The sequence below is a fragment of the Mus caroli genome, chromosome 6 (assembly GCF_900094665.2).
Source record: "Mus caroli chromosome 6, CAROLI_EIJ_v1.1, whole genome shotgun sequence".
Lineage (NCBI taxonomy): Eukaryota > Metazoa > Chordata > Mammalia > Rodentia > Muridae > Mus > Mus caroli.
Window position 1 is genome coordinate 138,431,462 of NC_034575.1, and position 23,756 is coordinate 138,455,217.

Consider the following 23,756-nt stretch of genomic DNA (forward strand, 5'->3'; position numbering starts at 1 on the left):
TTTTTTTTTGTAGCTCTGGCTTGCCTGGAATTCACTATATAGACCAGGCTGGCCTCAAAGATCGCCTCCCTCTGCCTCCTGAGTCCTGGGGTTAAAGACATTCCTCCTGTGCCTAGCACTGAAAATTGAATATTAGTTAACATTATTTTATTTTTCATTAATGCCAAGCCAGTTTTGGTGACAGAGAGAAAAGGAAAGCAGCATTAGAAGACTAAAGCTTAGCACTTGCCAGCTCTACTAGATTCTGGTTCCATCCTCAGCACAGCCAAACGGAGGGAGAGGAGAAGAGGGAACCATGAAAGGACAAGAGAGGCTTTGCTGCAGCCCTAAGAAAAGATGGGCCAGCTAGCTAGATGGTGATAAGGCTCTCGCCACCAAGCCTGACAACCTAGCTGGACCCCTGGGTCCCACATGGTGGAAAAAAGGCTATTTTCAAGAGTGTACCCACACAAACACAAAAGAAGGGGGCTTGGAGGCCATGGTTTTGATTCCGGGTCTCTTGTGGTTTAGGAAAGTATAAGACTGTTACTATTGAGTACTATACTGTTATAATCCCAGCACTGGGGAGGTAGAGACAGGAGTATCGGGAGTTCAGAGTCATCATTGGCTGCATAGACACAAGTTTGAGTCCACTCCAGTCTTCATGAGACAGTGTCGGGTGCTGGAGAGATGGCTCAGTGCTTAAGAGCACTTGTGGCTCTTCCAGAGGATCACATTTCAGTCACCAGCATCCTCTCAGGGTGGCTTGCAAGTAACTGTATGTAACACCAGTCCTGGGAATCTAATACTTTTGTGGACCCCTCGGGCACCTGTGTGCATGGCACAGTCACATCAGTTAAAATAATGTTTTAAATGTCCGGTGGTACGGTAACTACAAGTATCCCGTAAATTTGATGTGTTTGCTTGACCATAGAGACATCACTCAAGCTGAAACAGCTGGGTCTGCTCAGCACTGGGGAGGATAGCCAGGGCTACATCACAAGGCCCTGTCAAAAGGTTATTAACTGTTCAGTGGACACTTTTGATGCTATGGCAACTGGTCTGAAAATGAGTTTTAAATGACTCTAAATAAAAACAGTACAGCAGGGTCCCAGACAGTCACCATAAACCCCAGTGTTCTTTTCCTCCATCCTTGGGCACACGGTGCAGCTCCTGTTTTTAACCCAGATACCAAACTCCTGTAGCGGCGTGCACATGCCATGGTCTAGTAAAGCTGCTTTGCATTTAACTTTAAATATGAAGCCAAATGTACCAGAGCACCTCAATAGCACAAGGCCTGTGCCTTTCAGTCCTTGCAAGTGTAAAACCCAACTTGGGCCTTTTCCAGTTAGTATCATGGAAAGAAGCATTTTAAAGCTCACTCTTTGTCCCTTTTCCAGGGAAGGGTGGAAATGTTTCTTTGCATCCAGGGGCTTTAGTCTAGAATGACGCTTGATGTTGGTGGGCTGCTACTGGCTGGTCTGTACCTACAGTAATAGATGACTTCTTTTGCCATCTAATTCATTTTTCATGTACTGTTCACTTCTGTAAAACCTCGAGCTGTAATGGTCATTCTGCATTCCTTAAGTAGTCATGGTTCATTTGCATGAGGTATGGAAGCAGAGTCATAAGATGAAGCGTGTAATTCCAGAAGTTACTTGTATGTTTGGAATGCTTGGGTTTTTAACCTTCTGCTCTGCATGTTTCTAGGTCCATTTAGCGTTCTCGGCTGTTTGTTTTAAAGCTGTAGCAGTCAAGCTCTGTATCTTTACAGAGGGGACGTATTCTTATGGATTTGTACGTGTGTATATAAAATTCAGCTCCCCAAACTAGATCATATTGGGGAGTATATATATTTTCCTGAACCAACAGTGAGGAAAAATGTTCCAAGTAGTAAATATACAATAAGCTCAGCTCAATTTTGCCTAATATGTTTTTGTTGCTGTCTAGCAGTCAATATAAAACCAAAAGACAAGGGAGAGAGTGAAATGAGGCCCACAGAGGCTGTGGTGTGCTCTGGGTGTGACTGGCTGAGATGGCTGTGGGACTCTTGGTAAGCACAGTCAGAAATGAGGACTCTTGGGACCGAAAGGCAATTAGGAGAATGTTAAAAGAGGTTTCCATACACGGAACAGTGCTCCCTCACAAGGCTGGGGTGTCATGTGCTCCACTGCAAGGGCTTGACACTAAGGCATGAGGCTTTGAGTTCAGTCCCCACACTACAGAAATAATCATCAATGTTTACAGTATCTACAACACAGCCAACAGGACAAACCTCTTCTGCATTTTGTTTATGCATAGCTTAAAGCATAGGCTTTCAGTTGTATGAGGTTTCAAATGATTTCCTCGTTGCAATTAAACCTGCCCTTTTCCTCATTATCTTTTAGTTCTTAAGACAGAAGAACAAGATAAGTCTCTATTGTGTATGTGTGTTTCTATTACATATATGTACACGGTGTGCTCTAGGTCTCGTTAATGCAGTTGTGCTAAGCTGTGTTGGCTTGAGTGCACACACTGTGAGCTTTCCCTGGATGTGCTGAGCAAGCGTTTGATTCAGTGCAGCTGCTATGGTTGTGTTTGTCCGTTTTCCATCAGAATAATGTTTGTCCTTACAGTGGAGAATGAAAGGTGCTGTATTGACTTTGGCCAGTTTATTATTTGAGAAGCTTGCCTTGGCATTGTTCTCATGTATCTTGTGTACTGTATTACTGCTAAATGTTTCTTTACTTTTGTGATGGTTTGTGCTTGAATTCAAATTCTAGAAGTATAAAAATTATAAAAATCACGCTTGCCACACCATCATTTTAACAGAAATTTAAAGTATTCGCTATAGACTGAATATACTACTTAAATAGGATTTTTAAAATTGCTTTATGGCATTTTTTTTCTTATAGCTGTCACAAGATGAATGTAGAGGCACATTATACAAATACAGACCTGAAGAAGCAGGTATTGATGTAAGTACCTCTGGTCCCCCCAGAACTCACTTTTACACCAGGCCGGCTTTGAACTCATAGAGATCCTCCTGTCTCTGCCTCTCAAGTACTAGAATTAAAGTCATGTGCCATTATGCACAACTATTATTAAGATTAAAAAAACAAAACAAAGCCAGGAAGCATGTTGGTACATTCCTCCAGTCCCAGCCAAGCTAAGGCAGGAGGATTTGAGGAAGTTCTAGGACAGCCTGAACCACAGATGACAAACAGACAAACAAACAAACAAACCGTTTACCTAGGACTAGAGTTCGGAGGCAGAGCATTTGCTTAACATCCCTGAGATTCTGGGTTTTATCCCCAGATCCAAAAGAAAAGGAAAGATGGCAAAGTATTTGATTGCTCTTACTTCATTTTTATTTATTTATTTTTATTTATTTTTGCTTTTTGAATTTGGACCTGAGTGGGCCTCCACCTCCAGGGATCAAAGGCGCGTGCCACACTCCCTGCTCAAAAGCTCTTACTTTGGGTGGTTCTGATTGAAATAAAAATGTCATAAAAGAATTAATGTTTTTACAACTTCAACCTGATAGTCCACGGCTATTTTAAGCGGCTCCCTTTCCCTCATTACAGGAAAGACTTTAAATTGCTAACAAAACACATCTTCTCTTCTAGGCCAAATTAAGCAGATTGTGTGAACAGGATAAAGTGGTCCGAGCGCTAGAGGAGAAGCTGCAGCAGCTGCACAAGGAGAAAGTAGGGCGATTACCTTTACTCTGTACGGTTGATGTTGCTGCCTGTGCTACTTAGGAGGGCACTGGTAGCCAGTTACATGAACTAACTCACTGATGCAGAACATTAAGTGTAGTCCTCTTTATTACCGCAGTACACGCTTGAGCAAGCCTTGCTGTCAGCCAGCCAAGAGATAGAGATGAATGCAGATAACCCAGCTGCCATTCAAACTGTGGTGTTGCAGAGGGACGACCTGCAAAACGGACTGCTGAGCACGTGTCGGGAACTCTCCAGAGCCACTGCTGTGAGTACAGAGTTCCCTAGAGGCCCTGGATCAGGGCCTGGCACACAGTACTAGGAGACTGAGGCAGGATGATCACTAAGTTCAAGACCTGCCTACCAGAGAGTGGAATGAGTTCAGGGTCAGACACGCAACTTAGTGAGAACCTTTCTTAAAAGAAAAAGAGGCTTGGCCACTTGGTCAATGGTATAGCCAGGCATGGTACTATATACCCTTATGATCCCAACACTTAGAGAGCCAGGATTAGAGGTCACACCCTGTCTCAAAAACAAACAAACAAAAAACTGATTAAACTGGGCATGGTGGCATGTGTATATGATGGAAGGAGATAAATGACTCCCCAAAATTGTTCTCTGATCTCCACATTGCACACACAGAAATAAATAAGTATATAATAAATAAAATATGAATATATACATATGTCATTTGTTTTGTTCTGAAACGGGTTTCTCTGTGTAGCCCTGGCTGTCCTGGAATTCTCTCTGTAGACCAGGCTGGTCTTGAACTCACAGAGAGTTCTGCCTGCCTCTGCTTTCTGAATAAAAGATTGCTAGAGAAAATTTATTAAGGGAAACTGATTTCTATATTCACATAAAAGTCTGCTAAAGCCAGTAATGAGACTAATCCTCACACAGTCAGACAAACTTCATTGTTTTTTTTGTTTGTTTGTTTGTTTGTTTGTTTGTTTGTTTCGAGACAGGGTTTCTCTGTGTAGCCCTGGCTGTCCTGGCACTCACTTTGTAGACCAGGCTGGCCTCGAACTCAGAAATCCTCCTGCCTCTGCCTCCCGAGTGCTGGGATTAAAGGCGTGCGCCACCACGCCCCGCAAACTTCATTGTTTTATTTCTTCCCTTTTCTGCTGGGATTGGCCAAGTCCCTGAATATACCTAGCAAACCCTACAGCTCCATGTTCCTAGAACTACTTAAAAAAAGGATCTTAAGGAGTTGCCAGGCCTTCCGAGTATCAGGGATCACAATCATGTGTTGCCATGCCCAGATTTTAATTTTTTATTTTTCAACATAAACTAGGTATGGTGTTAGACACATACTTATAATCCCAGCACTCTGCTACAGGAAGCTACAAGATCAAGTCCAGCTAGGGTTACATAGTTGAGACCCTGTCTCTGGAGGAAGAGGAGGGGGAGGAGGGGGAGGAAGAGAGGTGAGGGGAGAATATTCGGATGCTAGAGAGGTGGCTCAGTGGTTGGAGCATTCACTGCTCCTCCTGAGGACCTCAGTTTGGTTCAGCACCCACATCAGGCAGCTCAGAACTGCCTGGAACTCCAGCTCCACAGAGTGAACCCCCTTTCCTGGTCTCTGCAGGCACCTACACATGTGTACAGATAAATAAAAACAGTAAATAAAAACTATTACAATTTTTTTTGTTTCTTAAGATTTATTTACCAAAAAAAAAAAAAAGATTTATTTATGTATATGAGTGCTCTATCTACATGTACACCTGCATGCCAGAAGAGGGCACCAGATCTCTGAGCCACCATGTGGTTGCTGGGAATTGAATTTAGGACCTCTGGAAGAACAGCTGTATTCGTGAATGGCTGAGCCATCTCTCCAGCCCCTAAAAAAAAAATTTAATTAAATATAAATTCATTATAAAACTTGAAAATGACCTTCTCTCCTCCTGCCTTCACCTCTAGATGTAAAGATTACAGATGTGTGCCAACATGTTCTCAAATTCCACTAGAGTTTACAATATAAATTTGCAATAGACTTTTTTCTGTTTGATTTAGAGAGTAGCAAGATGACAAAGGACCTATCAAACAGTGGGTTAAAGAACTGAACACAAGGAATACAAATGGCCAATAAAGACATTTTCAGCACACTTAGCCATCTGAAAGATACAAATTATAACTACTTTAAGATTCTCTCTCTCTCTCTCTCTCTCTCTCTCTCTCTCTCTCTCTCTTTCTCTCTCTTTAGTCAGAAATGATATAATCAAGAAAATAAAGGAGCTAGTGACATGGCTCAGCTGCTAAGAGCATTTACTGCCAGGCATAGCATAGTGGCACACACCTTTAATCCCAGCAGTGGGTCTCAGTGAGTTCCAGTCAGCCTGACTCACATGGAGAGTTCAGGACAGCCAGTTACACAGAGACCCTGTACTGCTTGTCTTGCAGAGGACCTAGGTTTGGTTTGGTTCCCAGCAGCCACATGGAGGTTCATCTCAGACAGTGCCATACACACCTGCAAGCAAGCATACAAAATAAATAAATCTAAAAAAAAGTTGTCTTAAAGAAAAAATGGGGGCTGGTGAGATGGCTCAGTGGGTAAGAGCACCCGACTGCTCTTCCAAAGTTCTGGAGTTCAAATCCTAGCAACCACATGGTGGCTCACAACCATCCATAACGAGATCTGACTCCCTCTTCTGGAGTGTCTAGACAACTACACTGTACTTACATATAATAAATAAATAATCTTTAAAAAAAAACAAAAAAGAAAAAATGGGACAGAGAGATGGCTGAGCTGTTAGAGGCTAGGTTCACCACCAAACTGCCAGAAAACAAAGGACAGCAAATGCTGGGGAGAATGTGAGGAAGCTGTCTCCATCCCTGCCGAGGATGCACACTGCAGCCTGAACATTAGGCTCCCAAGGAGACTCAAAACAGGGCTTGTGGCCGACAGCCACGCCAGCTAAGGAATGGGACCAGCCTGGACCATTGTCATCTGATAAGTGGCAGATACACTGTGGATTTCTTTTTGGCAGACCTAAAGAAAAATTAAATCCTGACATTTTCACACACACAAATAGATGGAACTGGGGAGGTCATTACATTAAATACAATAAGGCTGACTCTAAAAAAAGCACCGTGTGCTTTCTGTGAAGGAATGGAATCTTGAAAAAGAGGAAACAGTATAGGAGAGTGGATGGATTACTGCAGTTCCTGTGTTGGTGCTGGAGACGTAACTTAGTAAAACACTTGCTTACCATGTTTTTGGCTTCAGTCTTCAGCACTGCCAAAGACTTTTTTTTTAATGATTTACGTATTTATTATCTGTAAATACACTGTAGCTGTCTTCAGACACACCAGAAAAAGGCATCCTATCTCATCACAGATGGTTATAAGCCACCCTGTGGTTGCTGGGATTTGAACTCAGGGCCTCTGGAAGAGTAGTCAGTGCTCTTCACCACTGAGTCATCTTACCAGCTCAGATATTTTTATTTTTACACAAAATAAACCATAAAGTTTTCTGAAATCTTGGGAGGTTTTAAGTATACTGATAATGCCATTACAAATCCCCTTTAAAATGACGACGATTTTGATTTTAGGAGCTGGAACGAGCCTGGAGAGAATATGACAAGTTGGAATATGATGTGACTGTTACCAGGGACCAGATGCAGGGTCAGCTCGACCGCCTTGGAGAAGTGCAGGTAGGAAAGGCTTGTAGTCTACCTCTGTAGCCTTCCCAGGCTCAGGCTGTTGGCCTCTGCAGATACACAGTGGAGTGTCTTCAGTGACAGGATTTTCACTCTCCCACCATGTTCCCCATCTCCTCTATAAAACCTTTGCATCTTACTGGACCCTGGTGAACCTTGAAGCACTTGTGCTTCTTTGTGTTTAGTGCAGTTCCCTCAGCACTCTCAGTACTTAGCTCTCAGTACTGTGTGCTCAGTACTTAGCTCAGCTCTCAGCACTTTCTATAAATTTGGTTCAGATTCTTCGCATGTCATTCTGTGACTGCTAACACACAGTTGTTTACTATATGCACTATTTTTTTCCTCTAATAAGTATCTTACTTGTAGCTCTTGCATACTCAGGTAATAAATGTGCCCCATCAGACCTAGTTATCAAATAATATTTATTTTTAAATATAATATCCTTCTTGGGACTCGAGCACTTCAGATCACTTGCTGCCGTTCCAGAGACCCCGTATTGAATAGCTCACAACCACTTACAACACTAAGTCCAGGGGATCCATTCCTGTCCTTCAGCCTCTGAGGTTCCCCACATATGTGGCACACACTGTCTCGCTGTTTGTTCTATTACTGCTGCAAGGAGACACTGTGACCAAGGCAAACTCTTCTAAAAAGAAAGTATTTAACTGGGGGCTTGCTTACAGTTTCAGATGGTTAGTCCCTGACAGCCACAGGCAGAGAAGAGACACTGAGCCTGCTGTGGCCTTTGAAATCCCACAGCCCACCCACAATGACACACCTCCTCCAACAAGGCCACACACCCCCAGCCTTCCCAAGCAGTTTGATTCTCTGGTGATTGAGCATTCAAATATATGAGCCTATGTTGGCCATTTTCATTCAAACCACCACCATACACACCCACACAAAATATAACTAAACCTTAAAGCATGAAACTTGTACAAATTTTAGGTTGCCAAAAACATGTATCTGTATTTTAATTACTACAAACTTTATACTCTACAGGCATGCAAGTTTCTGAGTTTCATGGTTAATCTTCTCTCCCTGTCTGTCGTTTTTCTCCTGAGCTTTCACTCCTGAGTCCTTCTCTGTGTTTTGTAATACTTGAGGCATTGACAGGTTTCAGGCAAACAGACCTGTAACCAGGAAGGATGGTAAACAGCTGCAGTCCCAGAGTTCAGCAGGAAGGCAGAGCCAGAGCTTAGGCTCCATACAGTTCCAGGCCAGCAGGGCAGCTTAGTGAGATACTCCCTGTCTGAGTTTGGGTTTCATTGCTGTGAAGAGACACCATGGCCAAGGCAGCTCTTATGAAGGACATCATTGAATTGGGGTTTAACTGGGGCTTACATCTCAGAGTTGAGTACGTTAGCATGGCAGGAAACGTGATGCCGGAGAAGGTGCTGAGAGTGCCATATCGTGATCTGCAGGCAGCCAGGAGGGGACTCTCTTCCTCACTGGTCAGAACTTGAGCACTAAGAGCCATCAGAGCCCACCCACAACAGTGACACACTTCCTCAACAAAGCCACACCTATTCCTCCTTGTTAGAGGACTTATGTTATTGTGGGTGTGCTTTGGGGTTTCAAAAGCCACAGCGGGGGCTGGAGAGAAGACTGTGGTTAGGAGCACTGACTGCTCTTCTAGAGGTCCTGAGTTCAATTCCCAGCAACCACATGGTGGCCCACAACCGTCTATAATGGGATTTGATGCTCTCTTCTAGTGTGTCTGAAGACAGAGCCAGTGTGACCACATACATGAGATAAATAAATAAATCTAAAAAAAAAAAGAAGCAGCAGCCACAGCAAGCTCAGTGTGACTGTCAGGTACTTCAGCACTGTGCCTGTCTGTATCCAGCCATGATAGTCAAGGACTAACCATCTGAAACTGTAAGCAAGTCCCTAGTCAAATACTTCCTTTTTAGAAGAGTTTGCCTCCCAAAGCAAGCCACCAGGCAACGGTGGTTCTCACCACCCAGCGCTCAGGAGGCAGAGGTAGGTGGATCTCTGTGAGTTTTGGGTTTGGGGTCAGCTGGGGTTACACAGAGAAACTCTGTCTCAGAAAAAAATAAAATAGGAAGAGTTTGGCTGTGGCCATGGTGTTCCCTCTCTCACAGCAGTAGAGCAACAGGACATTGTATGTGGACAGTGTGTGCCACATGTGTGGGTACCTCAGAGGCTGAGGACGGTCATGGACCCTGGACTTTGTGTAACAGCTGGTTGTGAGCTACTAACGTGTGGTCTCTGGAAGGACAGCAAGTTCTCTTAAGTGCTAAGCTATCATTCCAGCCCCAAGACAAACGGATTTCCCTGCAAGGGTCATATAAGTATAACAGAGTCTTGAAACTGTAGGGTTTTAACTTAAAGCATGATACAAAATGTTTAAATAAGAAAGTGAATGTAGGCTGGGTGGTGGTGGCGCATGCTTTTAATCCCAGCACTTGGGAGGCAGAGGCAGACGGATTTCTGAGTTCGAGGCCAGCCTGGTCTACAACGTGAGTTCCAGGACTACCAGGGCTACACAGAAAAACCCTGTCTCGAAAAACCAATTGGAAACACACTTATTTACTTCTGTCAGTCAAGTGGGGTTTGTTTTTTTATGTTTTAGAATTTAGGAAGTAGTGCAGGAGCTCTGATCCACAGAACATGTCCCATGCCTGTCAGTGAATCATGAAACCACGAGTAATACGGTGCCTTCCCTGTACAGGAAGGTTGGGAGGAGATGATCCCGGGCATAAGTGTCCTCAGCTCTGCTCCTGGGCTGCGCACGCCCACGCCTGCAACAGCAGCAAACCAGCAGCTGTAACTGAGCAACAGTTACACAGTAGTGACTCTTTCTTAAATCCAGCGCTGCTGCTGCTGCTGCTGCTGCTGTGCGAGAGCCTTGTGCGTGCAGGACAAATGTACTTCTGCCGCCACTGATCTGCAGCCCACCGTTGGCTTGGCTGTGTGTGTGAAACCAGAGAAAGTTGGTCTGTAGCCGAGGTAGCCCATGGAGAACTCCTTGGCTTTCCTTCTCTTCTCCCGGCTCGTGTTTACTCAGGAATGAATAGTGGGTTTTCTCTCTCCTTTTCCGTGTATGGTCCCGTCTAAGATTGGTGACTGCAGCGCACAGCAAGCGTGTGCACATTCACAGCTTTACTGTTTACCTCACGTGTGTTACCCTAAATACCCTGGGACTTAGCCCTCGGCTGCTCTGATTGTTTATTTATGACTAGTAGAACTTATAAGGTTGACGGTTTTTTAAGTTATTATTGAGTTAGTTATTTTCCTGTTGCTGTCATAAAAAACCCTAACAAAAAGCAACTTAGTGGAGAAAGGGTTTCTTCTGGCCCTCTGCCTTGGTTCCATCAAGGCAGGAATGCCTGGAGGCCGGCCGAGCTCGGGAGGGAGAGAACTACGACGGGCCCAGCTGTAAAGTGTCAATGCTCCCACCCAGTGTGGACTGCCTTTATCAAGGCCCCGCCAGCAGACACCCAGGGTTCAAATGCATGAGTCCACGGGCCTTCCCCACTCAAGCACTACAGTGATCTGTCGTCTTTGCTGATAGAGTGAGTCGGCAGGAATTCAACGGGCACAGATTCAAAAGGAGCTTTGGAGAATTCAAGATGTCATGGAGGGGTTGAGCAAACACAAACAGCAAAGAGGCTCTTCAGAAGCAGGTGGGTCAGCTCTGCACAGCGGGGTCTAAATGGAAAGATGGCGTTACATTTGCACCTCAATAGAATCTATCGCCAGAAACCAGTCCCTCTGAGCCACTGAATGGGTACAAAGTTAATAAACTAAAAGCAGTAATTCTGGCAGCCACAGCCACACAAGCCCTGACCTGAGTGTATGATTACTGAAGGGACTTTAGCGACTCTTCCCTTCTGAGTCTTCTTAGTGTGTGGGGACAAAAACGGAAGTGATCCTACACCTCTTTTTCTCAATTTGCTCCCCCTACTTCTTTAAATTTTATTTATTTAATGTGAGTGCTCTGCTGCACATACATCTGAAGGCCAGAAGAGGGCATCAGGTCCCATTACAGATGGTTGTGAGCCTCCGTGTGGTTGCTAGGAATTGAACTCAGGACCTCTGGAAAAACAACCGGTGCTCTTAACCTCTGAGCCATTTCTCCAGCCCTGCTTCCCGGCTACCTTTTAATAATATCTTTTATTTATATTTTGAAAGTTTCATACATGTACACGGCATATCAACATATGTCAACATCACCTTCTTGTCTTTTCTTGTTTCTAACCAATGAGTGCAGTTCCTGCTACCATTACCATGATGGTAACTGATCTTGTTGGCTTTTCCCGCCCCAAATGTAGTAGTAGCTGCCTGAGACTGTTGCAGAGATTAACTGTGCTTCATCCTTTTCCATATTGGTGACTGTGTGCTGTGTCTGGAGTTCTTTTTGTTACTGTCTGTAAGTCACTCTGTAACAGGCATCGTTCACCAGGTCCCACAGTGTAAAGAATTAGTATGTACTCCATTCTAAAGACTACGGCCAGATTGGTCTCATGAAGGATTACTGTGTATACCAATAATGCGTGAGGAAACTGTTTCCACATATCCTTTCTTTTCTTATTATTACGATTTTTTTAAAAAACTTACTTTATGGGGGCTGGTGAGATGGCTCAGTGGGTAAGAGCACCCGACTGCTCTTCCGAAGGTCCAGAGTTCAAATCCCAGCAACCACATGGTGGCTCACANCAACCATCCGCAACGAGATCTGGCGCCCTCTTCTGGAGTGTCTGAAGACAGCTACAGTGTACTTACATATAATAAATAAATCTTTAAAAAACAAAAAAACAAAAAAAAAAAAAAACTTACTTTATGTGTGCTGGTGTTCTGCCTCCATGTTCATCTTTGTAACTTGTGCCTGTGGAGGCCAGAAGGTAGCAGAGCCCCTGGAACTGTTAGAGGCAGTTGTGTGCCTCCAGCTGAGAACCAGTCAGCTATCTTTCCAGCCTGAAATACCGTCTTTCAATTTTAGTATTTAGAGCCAGATGTTGGTGGTAGTATATACCTTAAATTCTTGCACCCTGGAGGCAGAGGCAGGCAGATCCTTGAATTTGAGGCCAGCCTAGTGTACAATGCAAGTTCCAGGCAGCCAGGGCTACCCAGAGAAACCTTGCCCCAAAAAAAAAACAAAAAAAGAAAAGAAAAGAAAAGAAAAGAAAAGAAAAGAAACTGAAGGTTTCACCACATATGATAGCTAACACCACAGTCCTAGCACTAGGGAGGTTGAGGCCAGGGGGTTGCCTTGTGTCTGAGGCCAGCCTCAGTTAGTGGCACCTTCAATCCCAGCACTCAGGAGGCAGAGGCAGGGGCATCTCTGTGAGTTCCAGGACAGCCAGGGTAGTTACACAGAGAAAAACCCTGTCTTGAAGAAGAAAACAACCAAAACAAGGAAAGAAGGCAGGGAAGTGTTCTTATATGAGCAGTGATGTTTCTAATTTCCCAGTAGGTCTGGCGGGGTCAGAGCCTCTCTCATCAGCTAAGTACAGAAGCCAGGTAAGTTGGGCTTGCTTTCCTACCTAACTTGAGATATTGACAAGTGAAGCAAAAGCAGTTACATCTCCTCTGTTCCTGAAGGAAACAGCCCCAGCCTGCCCGGGCGGTGGTGCCTGTAACCCAGTGCTTGGGAGGCTGAGACAGGAGGAAGCAAGTTTGCCTGGGCCGCATAGCAAGACTGTCTCAGGAGAAAAAACATGCTTTTAAATAAATATATCTAGGTCATTTTAACCTTAAAATGTGACTTAGTAATCTGGTGTCTTAACGACTTCTAACATGATTTTTCTTCCTTAAATGTAAAACTTAGTGGCTACTTTTTAAAGTCTGTTAAAACCTAAACATTATTGTACATTTTGCTTGTAATTTAAATATTTATTATGGCTTCTTATGTTTGATGAAATGTGTAGGGTGGTTGCTAGATAAAGGCTTGGTCGTGCATGCCATAGAGAAATTATAACAACAAAGAGATACTGTCAACCTAACTGAAGAAAATCGCTGCCCTCGAGTTTGGTTTCAAGGCCAAAAAGGAAATGATTTTTTTTTCCTCTCAAAGGCATCAAAAATATATAATAAGATTTTTTGTTGTTGTTGTTTTTTAGCCAGATCTTTTTTCTTCTGGTTTTGCAGTGAAGTACAGTCTATTCACGTGGTAACCTGTCTGGGTAGGTGAAGCTACCCCATACATGTAGGCGAAAGCAGCCCGCCCGGCATTTGAAGCCCCGTATTGACTATCATGCTAAATTGCTTTGCTTTTTCAATGTAAGACTCTTGGCTTGGCAGTGTCCCTTTAACCATATTAAAGTAACTTTAAGTTAATATAGCAATGAAAACAGTTTAGAAATGCTTAATCCAATCTGCTTATCTAAATAAGGTGACTATTCTACAATCTTTAGGAAGAGGAAGTAGTCCCACCTCGGCCTCCACTTCCTCGGTCTTATGACTTTACAGAGCAGCCTCCCATAATCCCCCCTCTGCCCAGTGATAGCAGCTCCTTGCTCTGTTATAGCAGGGGCCCCGTGCATCTGCCTGAAGACAAGAAGATTCATCAAGTTCAAGGATATCCAAGAAATGGATCTCACTGTGTAAGTGGCTGGAGTAGCCACAGAGTGATCATGTCTACCTGTTCATTTTTTAAATTAATTTATTTCATACTCTAGCTTAATTTTGCTATAACTCATTTTTAACTAGTGCTTTTTTGTTTGCATATAACATTACCCTTTGTTTTTCCAATTTATATTTTATCATTCTCATTTTTTAATGTTCTCATAATTTTAATATTTCATTTTTCATAAAGTGGTTACTTTGCACATTTTGCTGAAGCCGTATTTTAAATTTGCTATTCCATAGTGTTAGACACAGGGTATTTAGATCAGAAAATAGGGAAACAGCAAAATAGATGGGAGCTGGGCAGTTTAGGAAACCATGCAAGGATGCAGGCACTGGCAAGGAACAGTGCTCCCTGTGATTGGAAATGAGGCGTCAATGAGAAATGAAGACGGTTGTTATAAGCAAGTAGGAGGTTGAGGGACCTGGGATTGGGCAGGTGCATTGTGAGGTCAAGGCTAGCCTGAGCTGTAGAGCAAGTCCTTGTTTCCAAGAGAAAACGGAACTTGGATAATGGTGAGGATATTGTATTCTCTGACCGGAATTTAGTTTGGGATGAACCTTGCTCACCCAGACTATTGTCTAGATGAAAGTTATTGGATTCTATGACTGTTTTTAGACCTTAGTTTAACCATGATAAAATTATGACTTTGGGCCAGGTATGATGACACCCATCTGTCATTCCAGTACTCAGAGAGGCAGATGCATGCAGGAGAGCTATGACTCCAGAGCAACTGAGGCTGAGTAGCCTCAAGCAGAGTCAGGGGGAGAATATCCCAGGGTCAAGAGGTCAAGGCAAGCCTGGGCTTGAAACCCGCCTCCAAAAGGATAGCTTTGGGTAATAAAGTGCATGCAAGGAGCTGGAGAGGTAGCTCAGGACCCCAGATTCCATTTCTTTTTCTTCACAATGCATAACCATCTGTTATGGCAGTTTCAGGGACTCCAACACCCTTTTATAGCCTCTGTGGGCACCAGGCATACCTGTGGGGTGCAGTTATAAACAGGCAAGCCAAACTCTAATATACATAAAATAAATCTCTAGAGTGCGTACAAGGCCTTTGGATACCTACACACTGAAAAAAAGTATGTTGTCCCTAGGAATATTCTTAATTCTAAAATAGTAAATTTTACTAATTAAAAATCTCCCGGGCTGGTGAGATGGCTCAGTGGGTAAGAGCACCCGACTGCTCTTCCGAAGGTCCAGAGTTCAAATCCCAGCAACCACATGGTGGCTCACAACCATCTGTAAAGAGATCTGACTCCCTCTTCTGGAGTGTGTGAAGACAGCTACAGTGTACTGGGTTTCATATAATAAATAAATAAATCTTTAAAAAATAAAAAAAAAAAAAATCTCCCTAAAGAAGAAAAAAAAAAAACTTTGAATTATTCTTTCTACTTGGTTATCACATGACATGTATTGTGTTATGTCAGAAGTAGCTAGCTGGGGCTTTCAATTTGCATCTTTAAAAGCAAACATTTTTCCGTTGAGCCCAAGACCTTTGGGGTGCTAGACAAGACTTCTATCTAGCACTGAGCCTCCTACCTGGTCACGGTACAGTGTACAGTGAATGTATAGCTTTTGTTGTTGCAATCACATGTCTTCCATTCAAGGGTCCAGATTATAGACTCTACAAGAGTGAGCCAGAGTTAACCACAGTGGCAGAAGTTGATGAATCTAACGGAGAAGAAAAGTCAGAGCCAGTTTCTGAGACAGAAGCTCCAGTCGTTAAAGGTCAGCATTTACAGCATTTTTCCTCTTTTAGGTCTTGGTTTTCAGATATCTTAGTATATATTTTCAACTAGTATGTACATAAATCTGTCATCTCTTATGTGAAATCTTTGAGATCACTTTGAGTTTCCCAGTTAAAAAATTGTTTTGAGCTGGGTAGTGGTGGTGCATGCCTTTAATCCCAGCACTTGGGAGGCAGAGGCAGGCGGATTTCTGAGTTCGAGGCCAGCCTGGTCTACAGAGTGAGTTCCAGGACAGCCAGGGCTACAGAGACAGAGAAATCCTATCTCGAAAAACCAAAAAAAAAAAAAAAAAAAAAAAGAGTTTTGAGCTTTGAACTGTATGTGGTGGTGCATACCTTTAATCCCAGCACTTAGGAGGCAGAAGTAGGTGACTCTGGACTTCAAGGTCAGCCAGAGTGATATAATGAGACCTTGTCTCACCAAAAATAAAAAAGAGAGAGAGAGAGAGAAATACTTTGAAACATGTTGACACAAACCTACAAGAGGATTGCTATGAGTTTGTGACCAACTAGGGCTGTGTAGCAAGACTTTGTCTCAAAATAAATAAAGAGGCCAGAGAGTTGACTCAGCAGTTAAAAGCACTTGTGAAGGACCTAGGTTCAAGTCTCACAGCCATCTGTAACTCTAGTTCCAGGGGTCTCAAACTCTCTTCTAACCTCTGATGGCACTAGGCACACACATGGAGTACCTACATACATACATACACACACACATAAAATAAAAACTTTTAAAACCGTGTGGCTTTTGTTTTCTGAGACAGGTTTCTCTGTGCAGCCGTGGCTGTTCAGGAACTCCCTCTGAAGAGTGCTCTGGCCTTGAACGCAGAGGTCTACCTGCCTCTGCCTCTCTGTCTCTCTGCTTCTCTGTCTCTCTGCCTCTCTGTCTCTCTGCCTCTCTGCCTCCAAGTGCTGGGGTCAAAGGTGTGCACCCCAAATGCCCAGCTAAAAGATATGTTTTTAAAGAAACTGAAATTAAAAGAACCAGAAAAGTTTGGGCAAAAGAGTCACCGTAAGGAATGGTGTAATGTCCCAGTGATTAGGAGTGCATGCTTTTCTTTCGGAGGACCCAGGTTCAGTCCCCAGAACCCACATCTACACACAGAGTTACAAATACAATGAAATGATCTTTTTGACATTTTTCAATGTGTGTGTGTGTTTTTTAAATCTATGCCTCATGTATATGCCTCATGTATATGCCTCAGGTCAGGAGAGGGAGGGGACCCTTAGAGTAGATGTTGTGGTGCCAGACGTGGGTACTGACAGTAGGACCCCAAGCCTCTGTAACAGCAGAAGAGACTCTTTCTTTCTTTCTTTCTTTCTTTCTTTCTTTCTTTCTTTCTTTCTTTCTTCCTTCCTTCCTTCCTTCCTTCCTTCCTTCCTTCCTTCCTTCCTTCCATTCTTTCTTTCTTTCTTTCTTTCTTTCTTTCTTTCTTTCTTTCTTTCATNTCTTTCATTTTTGGTTTTTTGAGACAGGGTTTCTCTGTGTAGCCCTGGCTGTCCTGGAACTCACTCTGTAGACCAGGCTGGCCTCGAACTCAGAAATTCACCTGCTTTTGCCTCCCAAGTGCTGGGATTAAAGGCGTGGGCCACCACTGCCCAGCTTTTTTGGGTTTTGTTGTTTGTTTGTTTATTTTTTTAGCAGGAAAGACTCTTAACTGCTGAGCCTTCTGTTCCATCCCAGTCCCACCAGACCATGGGCCTGGGAGCCTGTGTTAAGTGGCAGGAGAACACTCACTGTTCATGGGTTATGTCAGTCCCAACTCAGTAGAAATCCATAGTCAGCCAAGACCTCCAGGGTAGCGCTCATCAGGACACCACGCCAGGTCACACGTGCTCTGTGGAACTTACACTGCTTTAACTTCCAGGTTCCCATTTTCCAGTCGGAGTTCCTCTGAGAACAAAGTCACCCACACCCGAGTCCTCCACGATCGCTTCCTATGTGACCTTGAGGAAGACTAAGAAGATGGTGGAGCTAAGAACGGTATAGATCTCCTCACTGCTGCTCACAGCTCGCTCGCTCGCTCGCTGTTTGAAGAGTTGGATTAGGAACATCGTCTTCTTTCTATGTTTTTTGTTCAGGACAGCCAAGCACAGTATCCTTAGTCCACAGTCGGGCTGCACAGTGACACCACGTCTTCTTAACAGGAAAGACAATTAGATAGTCACATGCTTGTGATCCTAACTTCTCAGGAGATGGCAGTGGACCCTGGGTTTGAGGACAGCCTGGACTACAAAAGACCCTGGCTCAAAATTTACCCCCCAAATAAAAACAATTATAAGATAAAACTAACAGCTATGTATCACTGTTAATGTAGTGGTCATAGTTCTAAAGTAGTGTTATTAAGAGAGATAGACTGTTTTTCTCATTAAGATGGGTCTGTTTATATAGATCCTACCTCAGCCTCCCACGTGTTACACACCACTCTACCCCTACCACTGCCAACTCAGACCAAGGAGACCCAGAAACCTATGAATTCTGTCCCACAGATTGTAAAATGTGTAGAACTTTAAAATTTATGTCATATAAAGTGGGTTACAATTTTTCTTTACTAGTGTGACTAATACTTCTAAGCCTAAGCCCTTCAGTTTATATAAAATGAAACAGACACATGGAAAAGCCATGAAAATTAGCCATTTATGACAGTTTACAACTATGAAAATTAACTTTATAGAAAATATTATTTCTGAGCTTTTATTGCTAATCAAAAAACATCGTAGGGTATTTTCTTGACGAGTCACTTCATAGTAATGTGTGACGAAAAATATTACACTCCTCTAAAATGATAAGTGTTTATTGTGTAAGCATTTTGCCCCATTTCGTCCCTCCCTCGTTTCTCCTAATCTGAGGGTTATGCCATTTTCTGTGTCAGAGACATGGAATAACTTTATTCAGAGGAGCCATAGCCATTTATTTATTTATGTTTAGTGAAACAGGCATCAATATGTAACCCAGGCTTCCGAGGGTATCACTATAGCAGTCGTGGGGGGGGGGGGGGGAGAGATAGTGTGTATGTGTGTGTGTGTGTGCGCGTATGTGTGTGAGAGAGAGTGTGAGTGTATGTGAGAGAGAAAGTGTGAGAGTGTGTGTGTGTGTGAGAGAGAGAGAGAGAGTGTGTGTGTGTGTATGAGTGTGGTGTGGGGGGGGGGTGACTGTCTCAGTGAACTCCAGAAATGTGCCTTTCTCCCCCTACTTCTCTCACGCACGCTCTGGGCCTTTAGATAGGAGCTGCTGCCGCTGACTTTCTCATGGTGCTGGGTCCTCATGCGTGACAGCAGGCACTTTACTGACCAAGCCAGCTCCCCAGCCCCAGCACTGGCTTTTTAAAGCAGCAGCAGAGGGCTGGTGAGATGGCTCAGTGGGTAAGAGCACCCGACTGTTCTTTCGAAGATCCAGAGTTCAAATCCCAGCAACCACATGGTGGCTCACAACCATCCCTAACAAGATCTGACTCCCTCTTCTGGAGTGTCTGAAGACAGCTACAGTGTACTTACATATAATAAATAAATAAATAAATAAATAAATAAATAAAAATAAAGCAGCAGCAGAATTTAATAGAATAGTTTTATTTTGGTTTGGTTTGGGTTTTGAGACAGTTTCTCTGTGTAGCCTTGGCTATTTTGGAAGCCTATAGACCAGACTGGACTTGAACTCACAAAGATCTGCCTGGCTATGCTCCCAAGTGATGGGACTAAAGGGGTATTCCGACACCACCCAGCTACAGCAGGGTTTGAGAGTATTGTGTAACGTAGCTTTGGAGCCCATGGCTCAAGAGGAAGAGAGAGGGCGAGCATGGGCTTCTCTTAGCTGCCCTGTGGCCCTTTCAGCCCTCAGTCGCTCTTCTGGTCGGCTGAGTTGATTTCTGTAATGTTGCAGCTGGAGGTCAGGAGGCCAGCGCTCGCCACGGCTAGTGCTTCATGCCCCCTATTGGTGTATTAATTTACCTGATAACAGCTTTTAGTCATGATATTTTTAGAAATATTTGTCTGTTTGTTTTTGAGACAATAATCTCGTGCTCTCCAGCCTTGCTTTGAACTCTGTATAGCTGAAAATGTTCTTGATCCTCCTCCTCCTCCTTGGTTATTTGGTGCCTGGAATCCAACTCGGAGCCTAGTGCGTACCAAGTGAGGGACTCTGCGCGCCTGCGTGTTCACAGACTTATCTTTAATTTTAAGGAAAGACCAAGAAGTGCCGTGGAGCAGCTGTGTCTGGCTGAGGGTGCTCGGCCTAGGATGACTGTGGAAGAGCAGCTAGAGAGGATCAGGAGACACCAGCAGGCCTGCCTGAGGGAGAAGAAGAAGGGGCTGAGTGTCCTCGGTGCTTCCGACCCGTCAGACGTGAGGGACAGTCCATTCAGGCTTACTCAGGTACCCTGACTTAACTGTGATGTCATTGCTCTTCACTGCTCTAGGTACATCTTTCCTCCTTGCTTGTTAAGAAAACTGGCTTATTTAATATGCTTCGAAGAGGCAGCCAGGGTAGTGACAGAAGGGCCACTAGCCATGGGCATTGTCACATGCTAATTAATACTCTATCTCAGAATTATATCCCAGCCCTTAATGCAACCTCACTGAGGTGTTATAGACCTCCGTGAGCTCCTACTGTAGCACAAGCAGGCCTTGGGTGGCATTCTCCTGCCGTGGTCCCCATGCAACTGAGGTTACAGACAGCATCACAGACCAGGCTAAGCTTGAAGGTACGGCTGATGTGTGTGGGTGTGCACTCCACAGCACCCATGTGGAGAAGACAACCCGTGGGAACTGGTTCTCCCCTGCAGCTGTCCAGGGATGGAGCTCAGGTTGTCAGGCTTGGCGGTAAGCAGTGCCCTAACCCACTGAGCCGTCTCTGACCAGTTTCTCTTTCATCCTTGCTGTTTGCAACGAGACTAGGCTGGACTGGCAGTTCCCCTCCCTTTACCTCCAGTATTGGATTGCAGGCATAAGCCACCACACCCAGCTCTTTATGTTTTACTTTATTTTTAGTCAGGGTGGGAGGGGTAACACAGGTCTCTCCACATCTACACGTAGCAGAAAAGAGCCTTGAGCTCCTGATCTCCTGCCTCCACTTCAAAGTGACAGCATCCCCTCTTCTCTCCCTCCCTCCGTCTCTCCCCCACTTCTTTTTTTGTTTTGTTGTGTTTTTTTCTTTTCACTTTTCAGGACTAGGTTTCTCTGTATAACCCTGGCTATCCTGGACTTAATTTGTAGACTAGGCTGGCCTCAAACTCACAGTATCCTCTTGCTTCTGCCTCCCAGGTGCTAGGGTTAAAGGTATGCACCACTATGCCCCAGCCCCCCCCCCCCGAAAAGTTTATCTTAAGACAGAGTCTCACTAATTGTCCATGCTGCCTTGAACAGATCTTGTAGCCAGGCAGTCCTGAATTAGCCTGCAGAGGGCCTGGGCCCCAAAGAGGCCCCATCATGACTGCCTCAGCTGAGTTACATAGGCATAGACTTCAATGTTTGGTAGCTTTTAATAGATCTACCATAGAGATAGCTGCTTCATATGATTTGATTATTATAATAGTAAGCTATGGTGGCTTATTAAAATGAAACTAACCCTGTGCTCAAGAGAGGAGAGCCAACACAACTGTTGGATGCCCTTGTACCATCTCCGCTGTGAGCTCCTGATATAACTTGACCTGTTTATACAGAGAGCTGTGTAAGTGTCTCAACACATAGGAGCTGCCATGCAGGATGAGCCCTATCCTTGCTTACTTGTTACTGTGACAAACCCCAGACCTGAGAGCGACCTAGGGGAGAAAAAGGATGGTTTTCTTACAGGTCTGTCATCAAGAGGAGCCAAGGGGACCCGCTGCCTAGAGATGGCACTACCCACAGTAGGCTTAGCAAATTAGAAAATGATCCACAGGGCAGTCTGACAGAGGCAGTCCCCCATGTACGACGCCTCCAGAAAGTTCTCCATTAGGCTATGTCAGCTCCATTAGGCTGTGAGAGCTGGCATTAACGTGGGAGGTGTATGCTATGGGGTGGTTACCTAGCATGTGCAAGGTCCTGTGTCTAATTCTCAGCACTACCAAATTGTCTGTCTTACCCTGTGCATGACTTAACACAGCCTTTTGTACGGAGAAAGATGTCTCTAAGTCTGCTGCCTTGCTCTTCTCAGCCTCGGCAGCCATTTCTTGCACTTGTTGACTGCACACGCTCCCCAGAGGTAACGCGCGCCATAAGTGCATCAGCTGCAAGTGCTTCCCTGCCCTGGCCCCGCCTCTTCTGCCCTCCAGGAAGAGCAGACACTGCTCCTGGGCATTAGACGCTGACTGTTGAGCCATGGCGTAGTTTACAAATTGCACAATGGGTGATTTTAAAAGGGAGGGAAAGAGAAAAGTATATATTCCCTTCATTTATCCTTTTTTTATAGAAATCTTCCCTGTAAGTAAAAGTCTGGTTTTGCCGGGCGTGGTGGCGCACGCCTTTAATCCCAGCACTCGGGAGGCAGAGACAGGCGGATTTCTGAGTTCGAGGCCAGCCTGGTCTACAACGTGAGTTCCCAGGACAGCCAGGGCTACGCAGAGAAACCCTGTCTCGAAAGACCAAAAAAAAAAAAAAAAAAGTCTGGTTTTGTTTTCCACATTAATGCCTACTGTCTGTAAAACTGTACACACACGTGCACAGTGTCAGGGTGAGGATGCTTAGGAGGCAGAGGGAAAGCTGAGTGTGGCCACTCAAGCATGTAATCCCAGCATAGGGGCCTGGGCTGCCTAATGAGACACTGTCTAAACCAGGAATACTGTAGAAATGGCTCGGAGGTTAAGAGTGCAGGCTGCTCTTCAAAAGGACCCAGGTTCTGTTCCCAGCACCCACATGGCAGTTCAGTTCCAGGAGAGCTGACTCTCTGGCTCCACAGTACCCATATACACAGACATCCATACCTACACGCATAACCAAACCAAAGTGGTGTAAGACCAGGCAGCACTAGTACAGACCTAGAACCACTACGTTCAAGAGCTGTGGGCAGAGGATTGCAATTTCCATACCAGCCTAGGCTACATTACAAGACCCATCTGTAATCCTGCCAACTCATAAAGCCCAGAAAAGAGACTCACTACAAATTCATGTCCAGCCTGAGCTACCTAGTGAGTTCTGGGCCAGTCTGGAATGATACCCTGACTCAAAACAATAACAAAATGTAAGTACATAAATAAAAATGCTATCTGTGTTTTGAGCAGACTCTAAGGAGGGATGATAACGTTAAGGAGCTAGACACCATCCACAGAGAAAATGATGTAAAGCCAGACTACGAGACTCCAGCAGCAGAATATGCTCGCCTAGAAGAAGCTGAGCCCCAAAATGCAGACATCGGCAGAAAGGTAAAAGTTCAGATAAGGAAGGGTGGTGGGGGCTGGGAAGATGAGATTGAGGGAATTAAGGTGTGCTTTTAGTCAGAGAGCTCTAAGACTCAATCATAGATGTGTTTGCCACATAAAAATCCCATGCAATAGCTATGTCTGCAGTGTGGATTATCTCTCGGATGGATGGCCTTTTGCATTTTAGTAGTAAACAGTATTAATTTTTAATATACTTAAATCTAGATTTATCTACAAGTATTTGGGGATATAATCTTTAAGGTGATCATTTCTGGTTTACTAATATTAAATATACTAAGAATATATTGAAAAGCACTTTTTCTTATTTGTAGCTAAAAAGATCTGAAAGTATTTTTTATGAAATGCTTTATACACCTGAACCAAATGGAATGGCTTCTGAGGAGGTGACAGAGAAGGAAAGCCAGAAAGAGCAGGTGCATGCAGATGGGTCATGCAGGTAAGAGCCACAGGAAACGGGGTAAGCGCTCCAGAGTCTGAGGCTCCTCGTATGGTTTATTTACTTTTATGTGTATGTTTTGCCTGCATGTATATATGTACACCATATATGTGTAGTGCCTGCCGAGGCCAGAACCCATGTTCTCTCCAGTAGCAGCCAGTGCTCTAAACTGCTGAGCCAGCCCTCCAGCCCAGCTGTGTGACTCTTTTTTTTTTTTTTTTTTTTTTTTTTTTTTTTTGGTTTTTCGAGACAGGGTTTCTCTGTATAGCCCTGGCTGTCCTGGAACTCAC

General features: G+C 44.3%; 1 protein-coding gene across 14 annotated transcripts in view; it reads left to right on the forward strand.

Annotated features, from left to right (window-relative positions):
- Plekha5 (pleckstrin homology domain containing A5) overlaps positions 1-23,756 on the forward strand; it is a 175,594-nt gene that overhangs the window by 145,011 nt on the left and 6,827 nt on the right. For 5 of the 14 annotated variants that reach the window (XM_029478786.1, XM_029478788.1, XM_029478789.1 and 2 more), the window contains 12 exons: positions 2,874-2,936; positions 3,588-3,668; positions 3,799-3,948; positions 7,232-7,333; positions 10,881-10,992; positions 12,783-12,829; positions 13,723-13,911; positions 15,545-15,665; positions 17,550-17,665; positions 19,858-20,049; positions 22,872-23,012; positions 23,342-23,466. In XM_029478786.1, coding sequence (XP_029334646.1) covers positions 2,874-2,936; positions 3,588-3,668; positions 3,799-3,948; positions 7,232-7,333; positions 10,881-10,992; positions 12,783-12,829; positions 13,723-13,911; positions 15,545-15,665; positions 17,550-17,665; positions 19,858-20,049; positions 22,872-23,012; positions 23,342-23,466 — 1,439 coding nt within the window. Of the gene's footprint in view, positions 1-2,366; positions 2,403-2,873; positions 2,937-3,587; positions 3,669-3,798; positions 3,949-7,231; positions 7,334-10,880; positions 10,993-12,779; positions 12,830-13,722; positions 13,912-15,544; positions 15,666-17,549; positions 17,666-19,857; positions 20,050-22,871; positions 23,013-23,341; positions 23,467-23,756 lie in introns of those variants that run through there. The other 9 variants (XM_021164837.2, XM_021164835.2, XM_029478785.1 and 6 more) reach the window with 8 other exon arrangements.